The sequence below is a fragment of the Mytilus edulis genome, chromosome 10 (assembly GCF_963676685.1).
Source record: "Mytilus edulis chromosome 10, xbMytEdul2.2, whole genome shotgun sequence".
NCBI classification, from domain to species: domain Eukaryota; kingdom Metazoa; phylum Mollusca; class Bivalvia; order Mytilida; family Mytilidae; genus Mytilus; species Mytilus edulis.
In genome coordinates this window covers 76,645,010-76,670,362 of record NC_092353.1, presented here as the reverse complement: position 1 = coordinate 76,670,362, position 25,353 = coordinate 76,645,010, and the positions used below count along the sequence as shown (strand labels likewise).

Here is a 25,353-nt window from a genome sequence, read left to right as displayed (position 1 = left end):
AATCTTAAGAACATATCTACTGCTATTTTTGGTTATGTTTATAGTTCAGAAACTGACAGTTAATTGGATAGCTGTCAAATTAGAAGGATTAATTCTACTATTATGATAGAACAAATCAATGGTGTTGTCTCTACTTTGAAATTCTTCAGGAATGGAAGCGATTTGAAATATCTAGTCTCTACGATTCATTTAGTGAGGTCTGTAGTTATGAATGCAAATCTTCAGAAACTGACAAACATGCATGATTAATAAGTTCTTATATAATTCCAATTGTTGTGCATCTTCTAGAACTGTGATAAATAAACTGTTAATTGTGCCTGGCTTATAAATGCATTCATTTTTACGATAAAATATAAAGTATTGGACAGACATCACAGATGAAAAGACAATTTATTAGACATCTAAGATTTGACCAAATACCAAGTCTACTGGTAGAAGAAGAACATCAATTATATCTCTTTCCTTTAATATACATTTTATTTGTTATTTCCAGTTAATTTGTAATTTTTGTCTTATTGGATGCTATGTTGATAATAAGCTTAATTTCCATCCCATTATCAGTAAAGGAGACAGGAATTGTCCTTGTAATACTTATTTTCTCTGCAGTCGGGCTAAGCTTCCTCCACCAGTACAAAATGACTGGCAGGACCCTACAATAGTGCTGAAAAAGTGCTTAAAACACCCATTAATCAATCAATCAATTTAATTGGTCATCAAAAGTACCAGGATTATAATTTTATACGCAAGACGCGCGTTTCGTCTACATAAGACTCATCAGTGACAATCAGATCAAAATAGTTAAAAAGCCAAACAAATACAAAGTTGAAGAGCATTGAGGACCCAAAATTCCCAAAAGTTGTGCCAAATACGGCTAAGGTAATCTACTCCTGGGGTAAGAAAATCCGGTTTTATTTCATTTCTTACACAATTTTCATTTAAAGGTTTCTCAATTACATTAAGCAAATTAGTATTGAAATATTTCAGATTATCTGGGTTCTTTCAATAAATGATGATTTATAAAAAAGAAATTATGTTAGCTACCTTGTCACCCCATTGCTTTTTACTGGGCATGGAACTATTGTCTTTCCAAGTTTTTCCAAGGAACAGTGAAATGTTCTCTAAAATTAAGTGACACTTCAGCAAATGGTCTGTAACACTCAATAGCGTTTGATACTTCTATAGCAACTATCCATATTAAGAACATCAATAAATGCTCTTACTCTGATGTTTTGTTATTTCTAAAAAAAATTGAGAATGGATATGGGGAATTTGCCAAAGAGGAAAAAACAAACAGGCGATGCCACCATTGGGTCTTCAACAGCAAGATAATCCCAAACCCCTAGGGGGACTTCAGCTGGCCTCTAAACAAAAATGTGTTAATATCAGTGAAAATAGATGTATTTCATAGGATTTTTTTCTCATCAACAACATGTCTATTATAAACTTTGCTTAATTGTCAATTTTTTAAATTTTTTCCATTTATGGCATGTTTTATATATAGAATTTGATTTTATAATCAAAATTAGCAAGGAGCAAGATCTGCTACAGATAATGATCAATTATCATGATTATTTGTTAGAAATTATAACTTCCACATGATAATTAACATTTGAAAAGGGTCATTTTAAGATATTCTGCCATCGCAGACAAGAAAGGCTTGAGGAGTTTATACAATGTATTTATAATCAATATGATACTGGGGATGAAGATAATTAAAGTATATATAAAGGAATATGTAGGAAGATTAATAGATATAATGGAGTCCAAAGAGCCTTGACATTTTATATCAGAACATCCAAAGACCAAAAGACATCTGTACTTTACTCATGTGAATACTTGTCAAACCTAATCTGAATAAATCCAGAATAACTACCCCTGAAAATGTTTATACAAAACTAAACAGGAATATATAGGAAGAATTCAAGAAATGATGGATTCCAGAGAGCCTTGAGAGTCTTTACAGTAATGTCACACCTAATCTGAATACATCCAAGAATTTGCTGAATGCCAAAAGTTATTTCATATTTTTTTACATAGAGATTTCTTTTTACTCATAATTAAAAAGGAATATAAGGGAAGATTACTAGATGTAATGGAGTCGATAGAACATGCCATTTTATATACGAGCATCCAAAGACCCAATAGACATGTTGACAGCAATTTACTTGTCTCAACTAAGCTCAATAAATCTAGGATATTGCTGAATTCAAAAAGTTATTTTATTTCATTTTTTATAAATTTACTGATTTATTATACATCCTTGAAAAGAAATATATAGGGAGATTAATAGACATAATAGAACCAAGAAAGCCTAAACCTTAATCAAATATTTTTTGGTATCTCAGCGGTAAGTATTGGACTATCCTGGATTTATTCAGATTGGGTCACACTAAATGATTAGGTGTGACAATTAAGTAAAGTGCAGTTGACAGTGAATGGTATCTGAAAATTTTTCATAAACAAGATTTTTTTCTCTTCAACCGGAGGACAAGAGAAGACCCTTGAAAAAGGGATTAGTGTACTCCTGTATGGAGGTTCACATATATGTTGATAATGTCTTGATCTTTTGCTATTTGTATATAGGATTAAACATTTACTGTTACACTGAATTCAGCAATTGCAAGCATGTCATAGGGTTTTTGACAAATTCTTTATGTATACTTTATGTTGTTGGGTAGCTGCTCTCTCTGGTTTGCACCACATCTTCTTTTGCTTATTATCTTGTCATCTGAATTACAAACCACCCTTATGTAATATTAATGTTCAATGATTTAATGTTTGAGAAAAACATATTTTACAAACACATTTTAACTGCCTTAGGCATAAACAATGTGTTATTTTGATACAGAATGTTTAAAACATTGATTGTTTTCTTTTGTAGTTAGACATAATGGATTAATAACAAGGAATTGTTGAAAACCAGTTGTAACATTTGTACAGTTTTAAATTGAGAAGAAAAGATAGTCTGGTAATTTTTGGTAAATTATTACATTGTTATTTAAGTGGTGTTGACAAAAATAATTGAACTAAAATAAATTATTAATAGACAAATATTCATATATGTATTTTAACACAAAAAAGTTTATGCTCAACTTAGCTGGCAAAAAGAGGCAAAGTACTTTTAACAGATACCTGAACATTTAAAAAACTCATTATAATTCTAGAATAAAAATTTAAAAGAATGACCATGCCATTGCAAAAAAAACCACAAAAAACATTGAAAGAAAACATAGAAAACCAAGAATGAGCAACATTTAGAACCCTACCAAAAACTAGGGGCTATACTCAGACCGACAAATATGTACAATAAAAAATGTCTAAGACAAACCCTTTGCAAACATAAAACCCTTTACTGAACAATATGTGTAGAACCAAATCTGTAGGCTGAATTTGATCAGGCAATACTTGTTTTAGTAAATAATAAACAGTATATTAAAAAAGGCTGTGATGTTGGTTTTTTTTGTGGGTTTTTTTCTAATTTAGGTTTAATGGCAAATCTATCCACTCATTTTCTTTTGTAATCTTGGTCAATTTAGAGCTTGACCTATTTTTAAGACATCTGTATAGTATACACTAATGAATGCTGTGTGTTAGCCTCTAGATGTTGGTTGCTGAAAATGGTGTTCAATACCAAGAAAAAAAACCACATTGTTTCTCTTATTTTCATGAAAATATGAAGACATCTTTTTTCAACCCTCATTCTTAAATTGTAAGAATTAAAAAAAGGTTAAAAAATAAAGAGAAAAACATCTATAGGCATGATAGGTCAACTTACTTAAGAATGTATGAATCTCGAAAGCAAGCATGAAAACCTCTAGGTCATCATACTAGAATGGATGAATTTCAAAAACCAGCATAAAAACCACTGGAATATTAGTCCCTCCTTAGAATGTATGAATCTCAAAACCAGGCATGAAAACCTTTAACACCCTTCAACATAATCTTTATTTTATGTTAAGATTAATGTGTGTTATACATTTTCTTTTCAAAAGATGTCATTTATGAAAATGTTGTTATTTTGAATCTTCCTCCATGAACATTGTAAATTCCATGATATGTTTATGAGGTTGTATATGGCATTTAAATTTGATAATAATGTTATTGCCTCTATAACGCAAATTCCTTAATTGAAAATTTCCTTCTCTTTTGAAAGTGATTTTAATGAAATTTTAACTTAACTGACAGATCGATGTAGAATTTAATTCTTACAAATTCTCACTTTATTGGTTTTGAGCCATATCAACTCACTTTCAATTTGTATGGTGAAATTCCATTTCTAACATTTATACCCATCTTGTTGAAGTGAGTTTATTAAATAAATTTATCTTTCCAAAGTTGTCAAATTGATTACAGCATAGTTAACAGTATGATGTTTGCATGTTCCCTAAATGAAAGTAATTTGAAAATACCAACTGAATTAGATAAAGGAATGAAACATGACAAAATAATGCATTTCCCAACGTTGGAAATAATTGATATAACACATGCAATAGATTCCAAATAGATTCCGACACATACTGTTCTGCATGATACCAGACTAAAAAAAAGTGTTTCTGGCAGTCACCAATTATTTCTACCCATATTTCTGATAAAAGAGTAGAAAAGTTGAACCCAACTTTAAATTCATATTAAAATGCTATAGAACTTGAATCTTAGAAGGACAACCAACCAATGACGGACTGTATAGATTATCTTCAGTTATTTTCAGATTTGTCAATAAAATGCAGAAAAGAGAGTAACTTTTCTTAGAAATACTGTCATTTGTTGCCAAACAACGAGTACAATCATTGTACACCACCAAAAAATATGCACATACACATACAGACGAGACATATCTGTGTGTCAACAGTTTATCAACAGGACAACTTCTATAAAAAAAATTAGGCTAATTAACAGGTAGTAGTCTTTACTGCATGTCATCAGGTATTTATTTTAGAACAAAAGTGCTCTATTGTATAGCATGCTAATTTCTTTGTTTTGACGATTTTTTTCTGTTGTTTTTTTCTAGGTATTTTCCCCAAATAGAGCTATATATATTAGCATTATTGAATATCTGAGATAGTGTAGTTTATTGATTCCATCATTGCTCCTTGTCATATAAACCACTTGTCACAAATGATCAAAGACCTATTCTATATTCTAATATCTCCGTTAAATATCTGTAGAACTATTAAAACTGAATTCTAGCTATTTCCAGTTCAGTGTCCTCAGATTTTGTTATACAATGATTAAAGGAGACAACCTGACCTTTAAATGGTATAAAATTGACATTAAAATGAAACATTTCAACAAAGTAACTATGTTGAAGTCATTTCGAATGGCAAATGGAAAGATTTCACAAAATAATACCTAAGACCTTCGGAAATGTAGAATTATGTAAGGTTTTAGAAATTATAAAATAAGATACGATTGCGGCAATTTTATACTTAAAAACTGCGTAGAACAATGAGAGCTCTTTACTTATTGAAATATCAGTCAGATATTTTGCTGTTATTCCCAATATTGTCGTAATTTCAATTTGTCAAAGATGCCGGCTGATTGGTTGATCTGACATTGATTTTTGATTGTACGCAATAAGGAATGTATGTTAATACAAGCTTATATGGTCAATTTTTCAGGTGCCCCTGATTCCTGTCGACTTTAATTAAGTGTTATAGGTGCAAGAAAGAATATGGATTTATCATAGCTCGGGTACGTACATGTGTATAGATATTGATTTTAATATTGTTATTTGCTTAAGATGTTGGTAAAAGATGGAGCATTGAATTTTTTTCCAATATCAGGATATTTATTATTTTCAATGCCAGTTGAATTGATTACTTTTGATACCAAATCAATGTCAGTTTTTTTTTTTATTAATTTTAAATGAGGGACTAAGGATGAATCTCATAAAAATTAGATTTTCCAAGATATTCTGCCACACAATTTGATAGAATTTCAGTTTTTGCCTTAAAATCTAGAGACAAGTTTTGGTTTGTCCATCCAACAAACGTTGAGGATGAGGAATACATAAAATTCAGCAGTTGGATACATGTATCATATTGTACTTCATTATGGTCGTTAAGTTGTTGAATCTATAGTGCAGTTTGGTTATATTAGAACAATATTCCTACATGACCTGCGCATACATGACATATGAACATGTATCTGAGTTAAAAAGAAGGTATGGCATTCCTTTCTATGTTTTAATCCAGCATTATCCTATATGTCTACCCTCAACCCAACTTTAAGGTGTGTTTGACTATGATCTTACTTATGTCTAGTTAGTTGGTAGTTATAGAATCAATATAGAATTGATTGATTGTTGTTAAACCCCACTTTCAACACTATTTTGTTTTTTTTGTGGCGATCAGTTTTTATTGGCTGAGGAAGCTAATGAGAGAGTGGCCTGAAACACCAACCTATGGTATCTCATGTCTAGAATTACCAGTTTTCCTGCAAAAGGTGCAATGATTTCTTAATACACTAGCTTCCCCTATCAATAAAACTGGCAGTCGTGGTGTAGCCAAATGTACTGAATGTACTGAATGTGGCATTAAGCACCATGCAACAATCAATCAATCCTCTTTGTTATTTATGAACTGGCTTGTCATGTTTTAGATTTTTTGTCAGATTTTCGGAATCCTCTGGTTTATCCGTTTGAATGTCTTGAAAAAATTTGCCTGGTGACCCCCAGTTTTCTTTTTGTATATCTTTTACATGTATGATGATATGCCATCTGTAAAAGTCTTATAAAATTTTAATTACTTTTTAACAGTTTTTGAGAACTTCAACTTGTCAATGATAAAGCTATGAAAAGTCAAGAGAGAATATTTTCCCGCCAAAATTTCAATGGCACATATCTCCAAAAGAAGCACGGTGACCTTTATATTTTTTTTGCACTTTGGATTCCTTTATTAGTCCCCTATCTATATAAACTAGTGTGTTGAAAAGTTAATTACTTTGAAACTCCCTTAAAAGACGTTTCTTGTGTTAAATGATGTATCCACTCAAAGAGATTGTCATAATACCATTAATTATTAAAAATTGTTTAAGCCTATTTCAAAGGAGCTGTTTTTTCTATTTGCTGGGAAGAACTATTTATCAAAGCATGTGAATAAAACTGGTAAATAGTGCAATGGTAACATAATGGTCTTTAATTCTTTGAAGTAGATACCAGATCAATAAAGTGTATTAACTTTGGTAGCTTTTTACAAATAGAAAATATGGATATTGGACTTGATGGAAACAATAGACATAAATAGTTGGTATTGATTGTGTGTTAACTTAACTAACGTTACCATCACTCTGGGAATAGATAAACAACAAAAACTTATCTTGTTGACTGTTTCATATCAGATGCCGTTCTGTGGGGAAATTTACAATTTACTGGTATTTTATGGGAATATTGTGCTAGTTTTAGTACAATTGACCAAATGTTGCCCACCTTTTAAAGCTAGCTTTGTAGTGCAAAATGTTATCATAATTTTATAAATTTTTGCTTTTTTCTTCGCAAAATTTTTAGATTATATAACTTTTGCAAAATTAAAAATTCTTATTTTAATGTTTTAATTTCTTAAAGTATTATTTTTCTGCGCCATTAACCCAAAATTGCAACAATGGATTCACATTTTTTTTTCTCCACTTGTCAAAAAATCACTTCATTCAAAATTTTCAAATTTACAGTAAAAGGATTTGATTTTCATGCTATTACTGTAGCTGAGGGGGCATTAAGTCTGTCTGCATTTCAATCCCTATGTCCTGAAATTGTTTTCCATTCTCTAAATTATGTCATGAACTTATACACAAACAGTTGATACAAAACTCTGGTCAAGTTTGAATTTTGGTTGTGTCAATTTAACTTTGCTAGAGTTCTGCCACTTTGCAAATTAAAAAAAATTGCTGAATTTTTCATTTCTGTCCATTAGCTTAAGTTCGCCTCAACAAATGTTATGAAACTAATATACAAACATATTACTACAAAACAAAGATCAAGTAGCAATTGGCCTCTTCAGAATCTAAAGCATTATGGGTAATTTCATTGTTCATACCCCAAAATGAAAGTAACGTTGCGTCATTGGTTAAAATTCCATTGTTTATGACATTTTTAACCTATCAGGACGTTTTGGTGTACACTTTTAAAAATATTACCCAGGATGCATTAGATTCTGAAACAGCGAATTAGGGTTACAGTATCACTTTTACCGTCCGTGAGTTATATGCAAGTGGCGGCATCATCTGTGTCCCATGGACACATTCCCTATTTATTTTAACGCTTAATTCTTACTCTTGTTTTCTATATAAGGTTATTGTGCTTGTTACTGAGAGATTTCTAAATAAATTCTTCTAGTTTAATGTAGTTCATTTATGTCAATCAACAAAATAAAAAGAATGAAGATTTGAAGATTTCTGTTTTTTGGGGTTTCCCTTTTTTTTCTTCATAATGCTGAAATACAAATTTTATAGTCTATCTTGATTTTAATTGCCTACTTGGTATCATCGCCTTCTTTTGAAACTTAAGATATTTCAATGACATAACAACATCACTAAAATGGTTTAGAATTGCAATATTAACTTCAGTTGAATATGAATCTGTCCATGTTTGTTTGTCATAAAGAAATGTCAGATATCTAGACAACAAAGAACCATTCTGTTTTTGTTTTCCAATAAACGTGTATTGTTTCCGAATATTGACTTCTGTGAAATACGAGTCTGATCTGTTTTCTTTGTAAGTTACATTGATTCTGACAATAACAGAACATTTTAATCCACTCTGTGTTCGTGTGACGGACATCTTGATACTCTGGGAATTCTAATGAAAGAATATAATTTCCATACCAAAGCTTGTATAAACTGTGCAAATGAATATTAAGTAAGAAGATGTGGTATGATTGACAACTCTCCACCAGAGATGGAATGACAGTGAAGATGACAACTATAGGTCACCTTAAGACCTTCAACAATGAGCAAAACCTATATATATATAATATATATATATATAATATATATATATATCAGTGTACTCGGTTGATATGGTGTATCATGACGTTTGTTCATTTTAAAGATTGGGTTTTTTGTTTTGTAATCCATTTGTTCAGAAATGTAAACTTAAATGCTTACAAACACTATTTTGTTCCCCTTGATTCCTGTTCTAAATTCTAGAATTTTCACTCGGGCCTCAATGATATAGTCAAGTGGGCTAAAAGTGGAGTCAAACACTAACAATCAATATCAACTTATCCCAACATACAACAGACAATGATCAAAGTAAAATCTGGTATTTTTTAGCTTTTGTTTAACGGTTGCTGTCACTTTGATGTATGTTCTGCTCGTTGTATGCCTCATGGGTAAATTCTAACCATAAAACCTAAATTATGAAAATGCCATGTCTGTCTATGATGACCTTGACTTAAGCATGTTAAGGGATTTGAATATTGTTTAGAATGTATTGCATATATAATTATCTTGAAAAAATGAAACGCAAAATGTTTTCATCTAATTATTTTGTTGTTGAATTGCCAGTTGTTTTGTAAATGTTTTTTTATTGAGTTTGACAATAAACAATTTTGATTGAAGAGATATGATTGGTCAATAATCTTTTATCTGTTTGTTCATTGACAGATTTGACAAATAGCTGATACTTTTGCCAATGCAGCTGTTTATTAACCTTGGCCGTCTGTCATTAAGAGTTTGTTTATAAAATGTAATTATGTTCAATTATTAATCAATATTAATTTGTATGAATGGATCTTTTGATGTTATTTTAATTGCTTTTATCTCTTTCTTTGTTCACATTCTATCTGTATTTATATATGGACTAGCAGTAATTGTAAACTATTATGGGACATCGGTGCAACTTGCGTCATGGTTGCTAAGAAGCCGTTATATAAATGTTTTTGATTTGATAATGATTTTTCCTGTTGACAGATTCTGTGAAAAATCAAACATTTGACGGATTTTGACCTATAGATATTTCACTGAAAAGGAGATATTAATTATGCGCCAGAACCAGTATGTCGCTGCAGTCTGTGATAATTCCTAAGTAGCAAAATTAATCTTATAATAACCTCTGCTACAAACACTTTTCAAATATGTTGACTCTAAAATGCAAATAATTCAAAAGCTAAGAGTAGTCCCAAGTCTTCCAAATGAACCACAGGCCCAGCAGCCCTTGCTGGTAAAATTCCTTTCAGGCTTGTAAAAATCATTACTACAGGCCCACAGAATGTAACTAAAGTTATCCAAAATCTGAGCTCTGGGCCTGGACATTTAAAAAATTATCGTGAAGACTGAGTCCCTTGACGATACAAATACAGATCTTAAGAAACATATTTGAACTATTCAGGCTCTGTGTTGAAGACTGTACTTTGATCTATAATGGTTTACTTTTACAAATTTGGATGGAGAGTTGTCTCATTGGCATTCATACCACATCTTCTTGTATCTACTAATTAGTATACAGAGAATGAGAGAGAAGTAAAAATTATTAGAAGTGGAAAATCAAAGCATTGAAGTTCTGCTATAAAGGATGACCAAATGAATAAATGATAATTCAATCTTCCTGAAAAACTACTAGAAGTAGTTTGTTGCTTCCATGAAGAAAATGTAATTATAAGTATTGAATGCTTCTTTTTGTAACTTTATAGGGTTGTAAAAGCGTTGATCGTGCGCACATTTTTAGTATGAAGGGCTTTATACAAAATGTACTTCGGTCAACACTTTTACACCCCAATAAATTTACAAAAAGCAGCATTCAATTCTTAAATACAATTGCCATGCATGCAGTGAGACAATTATCTACCAGAGTTAAAATCAGGTGGTTGTAAGCAATTATAGGTCTATCTTTTCAGGTAAACAACAAGCATGATTGTACCAGTAATTATTATATTCTTTGTATGTGGGTGGATGAAATGTCAGTGGGCGAATGTGTTAATATTGTTTTCATTTTTTATTTTTTATAATGTTGCTGAGTCAGCATGCAAATGACTATTAATTGATTGATTTTTGCATGTTTAAAGTCCAGTGTTTATAGTTTAAAAGCAGTTAAATTTAGTAATTTTATATCAGAAAAAGATGATTTTTTCACATTAAGTCACTTTATGTATTATGTATATCAAGGATGTGTATACATAGTAAAACTATACAATTTCTGTGTATATGTTGCATGTCACACCTCAATTCTGCATAGAAAGTACTTTTACACCTGAAACTGAGCTGATTATACTTTGACATTTAATAAGAAATCAGATGATGGAATGGAGAGACCACATGCACTAGTGACTACTGTTTTTGGCAAAGGTCAAAATATAGAGTTGTTTAGCATTTTCAAACATTTATTTGCCTCAAACTTTTAGAGTTAAATTTAAGTTTATACATTTACTAAAATTCTTTAATATCCCTCCCCTTACTTTGAGTCTACCTAATCTGTATTTATTATACAGTAGAAAATCCAAAATTGTGTAACAGATATCATAATCTGGGAACCAATAGGAAAACAAAACAAAATGTCGATGAAAATTACACATAATAATATAAGTGCATCTCCTTAAAAGAGGGGTGGCTTATGAATCTGCTATGTTTACAATTAAAGTGCAACCTACATTGCTCGCTACATTGAAGACCCATTGGGGGTCTTCGGCTATTGTCTGCTCTATGGTTGGGTTGTTGTCGGTTTGACACATTCCCCATTTCCTTTCTCAATTTTATACTATATATATATATATATGTATACATAAGTAAGGTTTATCTGAAAAAAGTAACAATTGTAAATAGACAATAAACTACTTGTTTTCTTGTAGGGAAATAAATGGAAATTTAGAGGGGAAATTAGAAAAAGACCTATAAAAAAAGAAAAAAAATTATAAATTAAGGAAACTTATAAACATCAGTCCAATCCAAATAGTTAATACAAAAGAGTGAAAGCAAAACCAATAAAAAACAGGACCAAGGGTCAGTCAAAATTATGCATATTAAATGAGAAAACAACCCCATAAATCAAAAGGGCATAGATGTATTACCCAGTGGAATATTTATGTCCCATATTAATATTGGCATTAGAATGATTTGATAATGCATGCCAAAGGAGTAGGTTCAGTAAGACCCCTTTTTGGCCCCAAAATATAGCAGTTTTACAAAATTGTTAAAATGTAAACCTTTAGTTATTTATTGGACAGTCATAAGAATGCTTCTGCTACATAAATATGGGCTGTTTTTGACAATACAATGCACATATATCCGGTACTAGCACCATTAAGTCATGCTCATAGTTATCAAAAGTACCAGGATTATAATTTTATACGCCATACGCGCGTTTCGTCTACATAAGACTCATCAGTGACGCTCAGATCAAAATAGTTAAAAAGCCAAACAAATACAAAGTTGAAGAGCATTTAGGACCCAAAATTACTGAAATCCTCATAATTCTAGCATTTTAGTTAAATTTTAGACGGTTTTCGTGTAAAACGAAAGTGGCCGCATTCGTGTTCATCCTTAATATTGAAATGTAAGTTGTATTTTATGATAATACATAACATATACAAAGATTGAGGATGAACACGGATGTGGCCACTTTTATTTTTACCCAAAACCATCTGAAAAGTGACAATTTTCGGCATATTAGGTAGATTTTTCATATTTGAGCTTGAAATGGATCGTTTTTAATGACTAAATCTGTTAAAATCTTTCACATAAACTAATTAATTCAAACAAAACAGACACTTAAGTGTTTAAAAAGTGGTCAAAATCTTTTGTCAGATTAACCTGAAATTTGAGGCCAAAATCGGTCCTTACCGGACCTTATATATATAACTCCTTTAGTTGTAGAAAAAAGGGTTAAAATGGAATGAAGAAGCATAATATGTTCATATGGCATCTTCATAATAATTGCCTCCCAATACCACCCTCATAATCAGTACTAATTAAGACTTGTCTTGCAAGCAAAAAATAACTAGTTTTGGTGAAATGAATTTTATTGGTGTTTTTTTTTTGTTAATTTTAAAATGACAATAATTATAAGATAACTTTAGTTTTTTGTGAAATGAATTTTATTGTTGTTTTTTGTTTGTTAATTTAAATGTCAATAATTATAAATATCTCTAAAAACAATAAAGATGATAAATGAGAAATTCCTCACGTTCTCTGTGTGTCCCTACTCAGGAGCCAATAGTTCAGTGGTGTCGTTAGTTCATGTCTGTCATTATTTGTTCTTTTTTATATCGATAACTATAAAATTTAACAAGTCTATATTTTTTTTTGTTCAAATAAAATCGTCCCTCATTTTTTTAATTTTCCCACCTAACTTATAATGTAACTGTGGATTCATTTATTTGGGTTGGTACCAACGAGTTCAAGTGGATTGAGGAAAACTTGCATAATTCATGGATATTTAAATTTACATTCCTTTAGAAAATTTGTAATTGGTTGAACATTTAAATTCCTGGTTTCCCTGTACCCAAGAAATCCATGAAAATTAGTATCCAATGAATATTGATTAATCCACAGTAAATGATTTTAAAAACTGTCTGAACATTTGTTGTAAAGAAACCATTGGTGATGTCTGGTCATATCAGATGCTCTAAAAGTAAAATTGTTCAAGGTGTGAACATATATATAAATATATATATTTAGGCTTAAAGGTTATCATGCTTTAAATTGTGAAAATTAAGAAAGTATTTGCCGAGATTTAAGCTTGCTTTTTGTCACTTTTGGTAATTATTTTAATCCATGGATCATGTGAGCTTTTGCTGTTTCTTGAAGTCTATTGTCAAAGGCGTAGGTAGACCTGTTGTTGTTTTCATTGTTAACTTTTCAATGATCTACTCAGAAACGACTTGATAATCCAGGTTCTAAATAGATACCTGTTTATTTGCAGATGAAAAAAGTTCATCTTAGATCTTGGAAATGACTTGATTTGCTGAATTTTTTATCCTCATTTCTGTTAAGCTTCTGTGAAGCACAAAAATATGATATATAATCAAATTTGAAAAAGCGTATTTCATCAGGAAATATTTAAATGCATTTTGATATTGCACCTTTCAACTAATGTCTTTCATGCTGAGTCTTTCACAAAACTTAAAGTTGATTTTCATGTATATTATATATAAACACACAACTTTAGGCAAGCAAGAATGTAGATATATTTTTTTAGTTCATGCTATTAATGCTGCTTAATAAATACATTGGTATTTGTTAAGTAATGCAAATTTGTTCATGTACCCTGTTATAATATTGGAAATAGATATTACTTAGACCACATATAGAAACTTGAAGCTTCTTATTTAAATCTCTACTTATTGGAGATTTTATTTGATTATTGGACAGTATCTAAAGCAAATAGATTACATCACTTTTTATTGTATTTGCTCAATTGAAATTGATGTTCATTAAGTGTCACTCAAACAATTTAATCGTTTTCACATTCTGAGAGACAGAGATCGATGTTCTGAAAGTTTATAATCCCAAAATGTGAATTTAACAAAAATAAGCATGCATGAAGTTTTAAATTTATGTCACCAAATATTTTTTAAGCATAAATTTTAAATTTGTGTCATCAAATTTTTTGGATTTTGTTTGTTTATATATATATTTGTATAATTTGTTTAATTTGCAATTAAAAGCTTCAATTTTTTTTTAATTTTTTTTCATTTTTTTTTTAGGTGGAAAAGGGGGGGGGGTAACTGTAATGAGTTGTCAAAAAACATTATACTTAATGTCACCTGTTGCTAATTACAGGTAAATCATACAATTATTAATTAACATACAGAAACCACCTGCCTATTATACAGTTAAATTACCAATAATTAATTAGATCCATATTGAATTTATGATTGGTTAACTTTTATGAATTTAGTGACAGATTCATAATTAAGTGACAGTTTTTCATATTTATAAAATCCATAATCCCTGGAGACGTCATAATACATAATTTGTATTGATTATAGACTACGGACATCAATCGCCTTATGGTAGATCGGGAACAGAGGCTTCATCAATAATATATCCCAGAATGCAATGCTTCTATTGATTACGTTCACAGCATCAATCAATACTATCTAGCTTTGGTGTTGTTATCATGGAAATTTTGTCTTCAATGTGAAAATGGATAATTTTTCTCTATTTCCAAAATGTGACATGGATTATTATTAAATTTTTGTGATTTTAATCAAACTTTATCAGATTTGTAAATTAGTGACCACAGCAGGCAGGTAAGAGAGAATGTATGTAAGCACAAAAAATGGATGTTAAAATTAAAATGATTATAAACTCCGCCATTTTCCACTATTGATTTTTGGTCGGTTTATGGAAGAAAGTTGTTTTGACATTTCTGGAAGAGAGAATCAGTATAATAACAGTTTTGATCTTTGTTAGAGACGATAATTTCATATATTTGATAAAGTATACTCAGCAATTCTATTCATCTTGAACAAATCATTTCTGTTATGAACTTATATATTGTATGTATTAATTATTAAAACAAACACCTCTAAGAAATCATTAATTAGCATAAAATATATATATAGTTAGATTCCATGGTGGTTTGTTTTTGCCACCCTCTTTTTATATAAACTATTTTTCCTAGTATATGCCATCATATCTATAAATAAACAATTGAAACATCTTCATTCATCTGTTTTGAAATTTCTAAAAATAAAAATATTAAACAGTACCAATTTTAATGCACAAGACACACATTTTCAACAATTTATGTCCCTTGACGAATGATTCTTGAGGCCAAGCTATTGAAAATTCAAAATCAAATTCAAAGTTGACATTCATAAACAAAAAGGACAAAATGTATAACCAATTAACCTATCCAAAGCAAAAAAAATATTGATTGTATGAAATGTGATTTAAGATCAAGTATTTTTTTTTTATTGAAATAAATAAATTGCCTTAATGATTTGGCTTAATAAAAAGTTTATTTAATTATTTATTCATGGACAGATACATTGATCATTCCTTGATGTGAGTTTTTCTCCACTCTGATGTTAAGCAGGATCTGCTTGCCCTTCCAGAACACCTTAGATCACCCCTGACTTTTGGTAGAAATCATTAGGTTTTTAGTTGTGTTTTTTAATATACAGTTGTTTGTCAGTTGCTTGTTGGTTTTTTTTTTTCAGTGGTGTTGACAGGTTGTTTTACAATTTATGAGTTTGTATGTCGCTTAAAAATCTATTTTTTTCTCCCCCCCCCCCCCCCCCAAAAAAAAAAAAAAACAACACCACCACCTTTCACCACCTTTCAAGTTTGGAGAGGGCAAATTTTTCATTATTTTCTCTTCTTGGCAAAACTGTTTGATCATGTAAAAAAAACAATTGTATTTTGATTTCCATACAGATTCAAGAAAATTCAGATTCCAGGGATGACTTGTTATTTTTGGACATAACTACCACTGGATGAGGGAGGGGAATATTCATTTATGGCACCACAAACTACAACATATGCAACACATATAACATACATAAACATCCCCTGGTTTTAAAAAAGGTTCTGAAGTAGTATTTTCAAGGTTTTTTTATGTCCAGATTGAATAGAGGGGGATCATTTTTGAGGATTTTATAAAAAAAAAAAATAGAACTTTTATAATTCCCACAATAAAGATATCCATTGAGGTTTTCTTCAGTGTGTTTGTATGTTATATGACAAAGAGCAATTTTCTTTGTTTAATATTAAGCATATGGTAATTTCATCTTATTAAAGAGAAATTACGTTTTGATAAAACAGGTATAAAGTCATTATCACAAATTTTCAAGATTTCACTTTTTGAAGATGTATGAATCTGTCATAAAATTTGTAAGGCAATATGAATTGCTTTTTTGCTCACCTGACCTGAAAGGTCAAGTGAGCTTTTCTCATCACTTGGCGTCCGTCGTCCGTCGTCTGTAAACTTTTACAAAAATCTTCTCCTCTGAAACTACTGGGCCAAATTCTACCAAACTTGGCCACAATCATCCTTGGGATATCTAGTTTAAAAAATGTGTGGCGTGACCCGTCAAACCAACCAAGATGGCCGCCATGGCTAAAAATAGAACATAGGGGTAAAATGCAGTTTTTGGCTTATAACTCAAAAACCAAAGCATTTAGAGCAAATCTGACAGGGGTAAAATTGTTTATCAGGTGAAGATCTATCTGCCCTGAAATTTTCAGACGAATCGGATAACCTGTTGTTGGGTTGCTGCCCCTGAAATGGTTATTTTAAGGAAATTTTGCAGTTTTTGGTTATTATCTTGAATACTATTATAGATAGAGATAAACTGTAAACAGCAATAATGTTCAGCAGAGTAAGACCTACAAATAAGTCAACATGACCAAAATGGCCAGTCGACCCCTTAAGGAGTTATTGCCCTTTATAGTCAATTTTTAACAACTTTTCATCATTTTTTGCAACTTTTCTAAAAATCTTCTTCCCTAAAACAACTTTGCCAAATTTAATCAAACTTGGCAACAATTATCATTGTGGTTTATAGTTTAAAAAATGTGTCCGATGACCCAGCCTACCAAACAAAATGGCTGACATGGCTAAAATTAGAACATAGTGGTAAAATGCAGTTTTTGCTTTATATCTTTGAAACTAAGACATTTAGGGCAAATCTTTCAAGATTTTAATGTCCATCAGAATAAGATATATCCCCTCACAAATTTTCAGTTGAATCGGACAACCTGTTGTTGGGTTTCTGCTCTTAAATTGGTTATTTTAAGAAAATTTTGCAGTTTTTGGTTATTATCTTGAATACTATTATAGATAGAGATAAACTGTAAACAGCAATAATGTTCAGCAAAGTAAGATCTACAAATAAGTCAGCATGATCAAAATTGTTAGAGGACCCCCTAAGGAGTTATTGCCCTTTAGAGTCAATATTAAACAACTTTTCCTCATTTTTGTAACTTGTATAAAAATCTTTTCTAAAACTACTTGGCCAAATTTAACCAAACTTGGCCACAATCATGATACTAGGGTATCTATTTTTAAAAAGAGTGTCTAATGACCCCGTCTACCAACAAAGATGGCCGACATCAGTAAACACATTAACAGGTGAGCGACACAGGCTCTTGAGAGCCTCTAGTTTATTTAAGCCATTTTCTAGTTTTATTGCAAAATTTTTAACTTCTCCTGATTAACACTTCTGTGTAAATTGCTTGATTCTCACATGGAAGAAAATATATTTGATTTTTAATTTTTATCTGACCAGTACTATAGCTGGTCAATAACCAACAAATGCAAGTCTAAATCATATATAGAATCCTGCTGACACAATTTTTATCCCCGTTTTATTCTAATGATGTCAGCATTGATAAAAATTTCGCACATTAAGATCAGTCAACTTCAACATGTTCAGCCTCATTCTAAAAAATATATAGTTTTCAATTTTAAGGGGAAATAACTCTTTTTTTTTTTATTCAATTTGTATTTTTTTAACCCCATGTGCAGTCTGTAGTAATTTAATTGTTTAATGGCTTATATAGACAATTCAAGAAGATTTGGAAACAATCTGTACTAGTTTTTGTCAAGCCTGCAACTTTTGTTGCAGAAAGCTCGACATAGGGATAGTGATGCGGAGGCGGTGGAGGCGTTAGCTAACTTCTTAAAAGCTTTATATTTTAGAAGGTGGAAGACCTGGATGCTTCATACTTTGTATATAGATGCCTCATGTTACGAAGTTTCTGTCAGTCACTTGTCCAATGTCCTTGACCTCATTTTCATGGTTCAGTGACAACTTGTAAAAAAAAGTTCAGCTGGCAGGTGTCATCTGACCTTGACCTCATTTTCATGGTTGAATGGTAATAGTTAAGTTTTTGTGTTTTGGTCTGTTTTTCTAATACTTTATGCAATAGATCTACTATATTTGTTGTATGGAATGATTGTAAGGTGAACATGTCTAGCGGGCAGATGTCATCTGACCTTGACCTCATTTTCATGGTTGAGTGGTCAAGGTTAAGTTTTTGAGTTTTGGTATTTTTATCTTATACTATATGCCATAGGTAAACTATATTTGGTGTATGGAAATGTTTTATGATCTATATGTCAGTCGTGCAGGTTTTATTTGACCTTGTCAGACCTCATTTTCACGGTTCATTGCTCAGTGTTAAGTTTTTGTGTTTTGGTCTATTTTTTCTTACACTATAAGTAATAGGTCAACTCTATTTGTTGTATGGAAGCATTGTTAGCTGTACATGTCTGCCTGGCATGGTTCATCTGACCTTGACCTCATTTTCATGGTTCATTGGTCTTTGTTTTATTAGTTATCTTGGTTAATGTTAAGTTTATGTGACAATTTTTGATAAAGCTTTATAGTTAGGACTATCAACATAATATCAATGATTAGTAAAGAAGGCGAGACATTTGGGCGTGTGCACTCTTGTTATTTGTTTGCCTTTTGCACATATGGGCTTAAAGTGCTTTCCAATAAAAGAGGGAAGAAAGATACCAAAGGGACAGTCAAACTCATTAATCTAAAATAAACTGACAAAGCCATGGCTAAAAATGAAAAAGACAAACAGACAAACAATAGTACACATGACACAACATAGAAAACTAAAGAATAGACAACACGAATAAAGTATAATAGTATACATGGTATATGCACCAAAAGTATTATGATGTTTTAATACATTGTCATAAATCAGAGTTTGTCTGCAGTCATGTAAAAGAACGATAATGCATAAAATGATGATTTCTCTGAGCTTGAAGATATTACCATAGAAATGACTTGTCATTGATTGAAGCTAAAATAACATATGGCTTGTGCGTTGTTACATAACAAGTAATAAAGCAAGATAAATATATACATTGGAGGCTTTAAGTTATTGGACTCGGCAGTCTGTATGGATAATGTAATATCTATGGAAAGTCAGACATAAAACAAATATTATTACGACTATCTGGTACTGGTAACCCCTAACCAATACTTTGTAATAATTTGGTCTTTTGTCTACATGGTAATTTTTAATTGCATTTGATAAAGAGTGTAGAATACTGATAATTTGGAAATATTGACATAGGAAAAAGAATAGAAACGTGGAATGACTGTCAACAAGACATTACCTGACAAATGTGTCTTTCAAAGGTGGATGTAGGGGAGGGGAATCTCTGGGTCAGGGCTCCTCCTTTTTGTGGAAACTTTTTTGTTGGTTACATAGGGAATTACTTAAGCATTACAATAGTGGGCCCCCTCTTAGCCAGCCAGTTATGAAAATTTCGGAATCCATCACTTTTTTTCAACGCAGCAAGAAAATCCTACTCCATCTATGACACATTGACACATTCCCCATTTTCTTTCAAAAATTATTTAACAATTTGTTTTAAATAAACTATAATAATGAGGGATTGTCCATCATAAAAGACTATGTGAATTCTAGATTTCTTTTTGATGTAGGGTACCCCCAAACTTCCTTAAATTTTACCCAATCCCTGATCAGACCTCTGGATTGAAATGTTTTTGGACATTTATAGCGTGTAAACTCTCCCTTTCACTGAGGAGTCCAATTAGCAGATGGATTAAAAATTTTGAGTGATCCTAATAAATGGTACGGCATTGAATGAAGATTCTAGGAGTAGTGCTTCACATGTGCTGTTGATGGAGGGGGATGTAGAGGTGGTGCCATCTTTTATTCTCAGTAAAAATAAGCACTGAATGCTGAGTCTAAGCTAAAAAAAATGTGTAAACTCTCTCTAATCCCTTAAAAGAATTAATCATAAAGTACTGAGTTTTTCAGCAACAACACAACATAAAACACTTTATTAATTCAGATAGAAAGTTTTTCTCTTAAACAAATTTCATTATGAAAAACATAATGAAAACAAATTGTTACAAGCTCCGTGTTAATTCTAATTTTGGACAAAGATCTAATGGAATAACTATGTGTAATTAGTACTCTACTGACAATAACAACATGAGAAATATTAAAAATGGCAGTTATATATTGCCTCTGTATAGGGTCAGGAAGTTGGAGAAATCATTTCTGTTTTTACTTTGACGATTATTACGACGATTATTACGACGCTGAAATTGTAGAAATAGTCATATCCTGTGTGTAATGGATTTCTGAAATGTATGACTGACGTCAATTTCAGTTGTTAAGTAACGATTGATTTTCACCCAATCTTAATGAGCTACTATTATAAAAAGTTGTCTTTGTATGATTTTATGTTTAAATAATAATTTGAAAAAATCATTCGAGAATTTGCATCTCTTTTATCTAGTATTTAATGATTGAAAAATGTTGCATTCATTTAATTAGAATTTATTGACCATGGTGTTATATATGAATGGTTGGTTTATGAATTGAGAAAAATAGCCCAAAATTGATATTGATTTTGGTACTGAAGTAATTACAAACTGAAGCTAGAAGTAGGTTTTCTTTTCATCGATTTTGTGATTTTCTAGAGCAGAAGTTTGTAAGTATAATTCTCCTTAAAAGCTGACTTTCGATTTCACGGTTTTATATTATTAAATAACCTTAACCTTTGAATTGATTATATACCTTGAAACTTGTTTTTCATATAGTAATAAAGACTAAGATTAATTAAGTACATCAGTTTTAATGGATTATATACCTTGAAACTTTTAGGGGGGGGGGGGGGGACTCTGTATGTCCATTAGCAAATCCAGGGATGGGCTCAGAGGTTTATAAAAAAACATTTTAATCACGTAAAAATTATGATCTATCAGATCCTTTGTAACTTTTACCAGATTTGTCTGACCATATGATTTATTTAGAATGATGGAGGCTGCTATGTTTGAAATTATTTCAATGCTGACATCGTAAGGATAAAACAGTGTGAAAATTGTGTAATAAGAATTCTATTATAAACTAACCATGCAGTACTTCTGGCTGGTTACATAACCAGTTAAGTACTGCATGGTTAGTTTAAATTTAAAAAAAAAAAATAACTATAAGAGACTTTAGAAAATATTTTTCTTTGATTGGTGAATTAAGCAATATTATATATATTTACAACCAAAAATATATATACTCAACCGGAGGGATTAATTTTCAAAGAACTGTTGCAATTGTGCTTGAATTATTTACTAAATTAGTGAAATATTCCTGTAAAAGTATTGCTTTGAGCTTTCTCTAAATAGTTTTCAAACTTGTATAATCATAGTTACCATGTGGAATTTTTAGGCTTGAATTTCAGTGGTATGTATTTTTTCTACACCATCTAATTTAGGCAAAAATGGAGCTTTTATGTACTTTCAAAAATAGTTTATTATCAACAGAGACTAATTGTAGACCTGTGACTTTTGTTGTATTCTTTTAAAAGGGACTCAAAAACAAGGTGTCAACACCAAATTTACTTCAAATGACGTACATGCTTTCAATCCAAGTTCAGTGATCTATATTTTGATTACATAGATTTTATATGTGTGAAAATATTATCTGTTTATCGTGATTAGGTCTAAAACAGGTGTGAACAAAAATTTAAAGTCAGTGAGCAGCTTGTGGATTAGGATACAACAATCTGTATGTTGTACTCAGGAAAAGACCTCTGTTCAGATCACACACTGTCTTTTAAAAACAACTCGCAGATAAGAGAAGACCTCTGTTCAGATCACACACTGTCTTTTAAAAACAACTCAGATAAGAGTCCAAAGAGGCATCTGTTGAGGTGTAATATATGCATTTGTCGTTAACTTCAAAATAAATACACTCAAGCTCTGCTGTGGTTATGGAGAAAGGGCATTCAATCATTGACTGTGACATGTGACAGCAAACTCCATTTAGCCATGTGAATCATTTATTTTGAAATGCAGCTTACTCTAAACCTACTAACTCTTATAATAATTTTGGACATTGTTTTGAAGATACAGTTGGTTTATTGACTCATATATTTCTGCCTTTTAAGAAGAGAGGGGGGGCGGGGGTTTGAAAAACAATAAAACCTGGTTTAAAATAGACGGCATATCCTACAGACTGTCATAATACTTTCAGGACTATATAATAGTCAATTACAATTTGCTTCTAATGTTTATTTTTTTTTTAAATGATAATGTTATAGCAGCATTTGGTTACTGCGATTCTTAAATTAATATTGTGGATTCGTTTACATTTTGTGTGTTCCAATATTCTTGGATTGAGGGGGAAAATTTGCTTTTTATAATGCTTGATTTTGTGGTTTAGCGAAAGTATGTATAAATTTTCACTGAGCTAGTACATGTGATTATTTAGGGGTCAACTGAAGCCAGACTTGGTTGTGGGATTTGAGTATTCATTCTGTTGAAGACCCAGTGGTGGCCTAGCTTCAGCTGTTTTTTGCTCTTTGGTCCGGTTGTAAACTCTTGGTATGGACATATTCCCCCATTTACATTACCACTTTCAGTTTTATTTTATACACCTATTATAGGTAATTTTTATTTCTTCGATCGCTTAAATTACAAGGATAGTTCACTTATACCCACAAAACTCCATATAAATAAGTAACAAATCTGTAACAAATAAAATCAAGAGTAATTATTTTTATTTAATTTATTTTTTCAGAGGTTTCCAAGATGCCTATGATGGATTCAATTTATCGGTATCGTCGTGATGTGGGTGAATCCACGTCGCCGTCTGCTGGCAATGGTAGTGGAGGATCTGGTACCATGGCAAACGATGTGGCTGCTTCCACAACCAAACCATCAGCTATGGATAATCTAAAGAATAAAATTATGGATGAGATTAACTCTTGTAAGTATAAGAATTGAATGTTAAATGGGAAGATAGCTTTCTTAAATTCTCTTTTAATGAATTACGAAACATTTAGAATCTATTTAGGTTCCAACTACTACCATATGTACTTTGTCATCACAGATGAGTTTATGTGGTTTTATGAGTCTTTGTACATTCAGATCCTTCACAGTACACTACAATTTGACCAATGGTTGTCCATAAGATCCTCCTTATAAAACCCCTTGGTTTGTCACAGCGTATGTGTTTTCTGCTCTTTGGTTGGGTTGTTGTCTCTTATTGACACATTCCTCGTTTCCATTCTCAATTTTATTGTCAATAAATGTGTTATGTACTTGACATAAAAATTTGAACTGTGAATGTTTGAAAGCTTTCATAAGATTTTAGTTCCCTGATATCTTTTAGTATTCTTAAAATGAGGAATTTTGACATTTAGGAAATTTGGTGTTGATATCTGTTTAATTGATCTGCAGACCAATGACTATTTAGGCCTTTGCATAGATGATTGACTATTTATGACTACAAAGTTAATTTAGCTCTCTGAATATTTTTTTAAACCCTGAATCAAACATATCCTTTTATTGACATGATTGATATATTTAGATTTGATGCATATTAAGCTTCAATTAAAATATTTGAATTAAGCTGTATCTTTCTGATGGTACTCATTCATTTTGTGACATATTTTTAATCCCTGTAAAACACATCCCTGAAGTTATTTTCTTTTAATAGAATATATATCCCCTTTGACAATAGAAATAACATTATCAGTATGATTATCAGAAAGATATTGTATCAGAGACCCCTTTAATGTTTTCTTCAATATGAAAAGATGTCATAAATTCCTTTCAGGCATGATACAAAACTAAAAAGTACAGATAAATCTAATTTGTGAAATTGGCTGGAAAAAACTAACAAATAAATCTATATTTGTATATAAGTAAAGTATTGACCAAGTTGGAACAGCTGGCTTCATCTCGTCTCAATTACACGTTTACATACCAAATTTCTGTATGTAATTTACGAGGAAGTTTAATTTTTTTACATATATTTCATCTATAAAAAACTATATGAGGGCATGTTACTTTATAATGAATAATTTGTTTTGATATGCAAATCACCAAGAGGGTCTAGTTGTCTGAGGATTCACACACTGTTATTTTGAAATCTGGAAAAGTAATGTGGAATTTTGTTTCAGTTAATTGTTGTATTCCTTTGAATGAATTTGTTGATATAGAAAAAATATTTGAAAACTCTTAAATTTCTAATACATTGTATTTGCTATTATTTGATAGTGTATTTAGAGTTATTTCCCCTTTGGAAGACCTCTCCTAATTGAAAACATCTTGCTTAAAGTGTTAAAAATGTTTTAAAAGACATGATTTTTGCTTATTTTTAAAGCATTTATAATTAATATTAACTGTTGTCAGTCATGTTCATGGAAAGACAATGTGTTAGGAGCTTTTTCTAACGTCAAACAAAGTCTATACTTTCTTTGTCCTCAAAGCTTTAAGTTCAAGTTCAACAACTGTATTTATAGGCGATCAAATTCTATCATACAGAAATGTAAGCACTTTCTTCCCCAGGTTAGTGGAGGGTTGGGATCCCGCTAACATGTTTAACCCTGCCACATTATTTATGAATGTGCCTGTCCAAAGTCAGGAGCCTGTAATTCAGTGGTTGTCCTTTGTTTATGTGTTACATATT

General features: G+C 31.0%; 1 protein-coding gene across 17 annotated transcripts in view; it reads left to right on the top strand.

Moving 5' to 3' along the window:
• Positions 1-25,353, top strand: part of LOC139491926 (synaptotagmin-1-like) — a 72,627-nt gene that overhangs the window by 12,314 nt on the left and 34,960 nt on the right. For 11 of the 17 annotated variants that reach the window (XM_071279856.1, XM_071279863.1, XM_071279854.1 and 8 more), the window contains 3 exons: positions 2,882-2,968; positions 5,619-5,691; positions 23,458-23,646. In XM_071279856.1, the coding sequence (XP_071135957.1) occupies positions 23,469-23,646 (178 nt within the window). In that variant the 5' untranslated portion in view covers positions 2,882-2,968; positions 5,619-5,691; positions 23,458-23,468. Of the gene's footprint in view, positions 1-2,881; positions 2,979-5,618; positions 5,692-14,898; positions 15,183-23,457; positions 23,647-25,353 lie in introns of those variants that run through there. The other 6 variants (XM_071279858.1, XM_071279868.1, XM_071279860.1 and 3 more) reach the window with 3 other exon arrangements.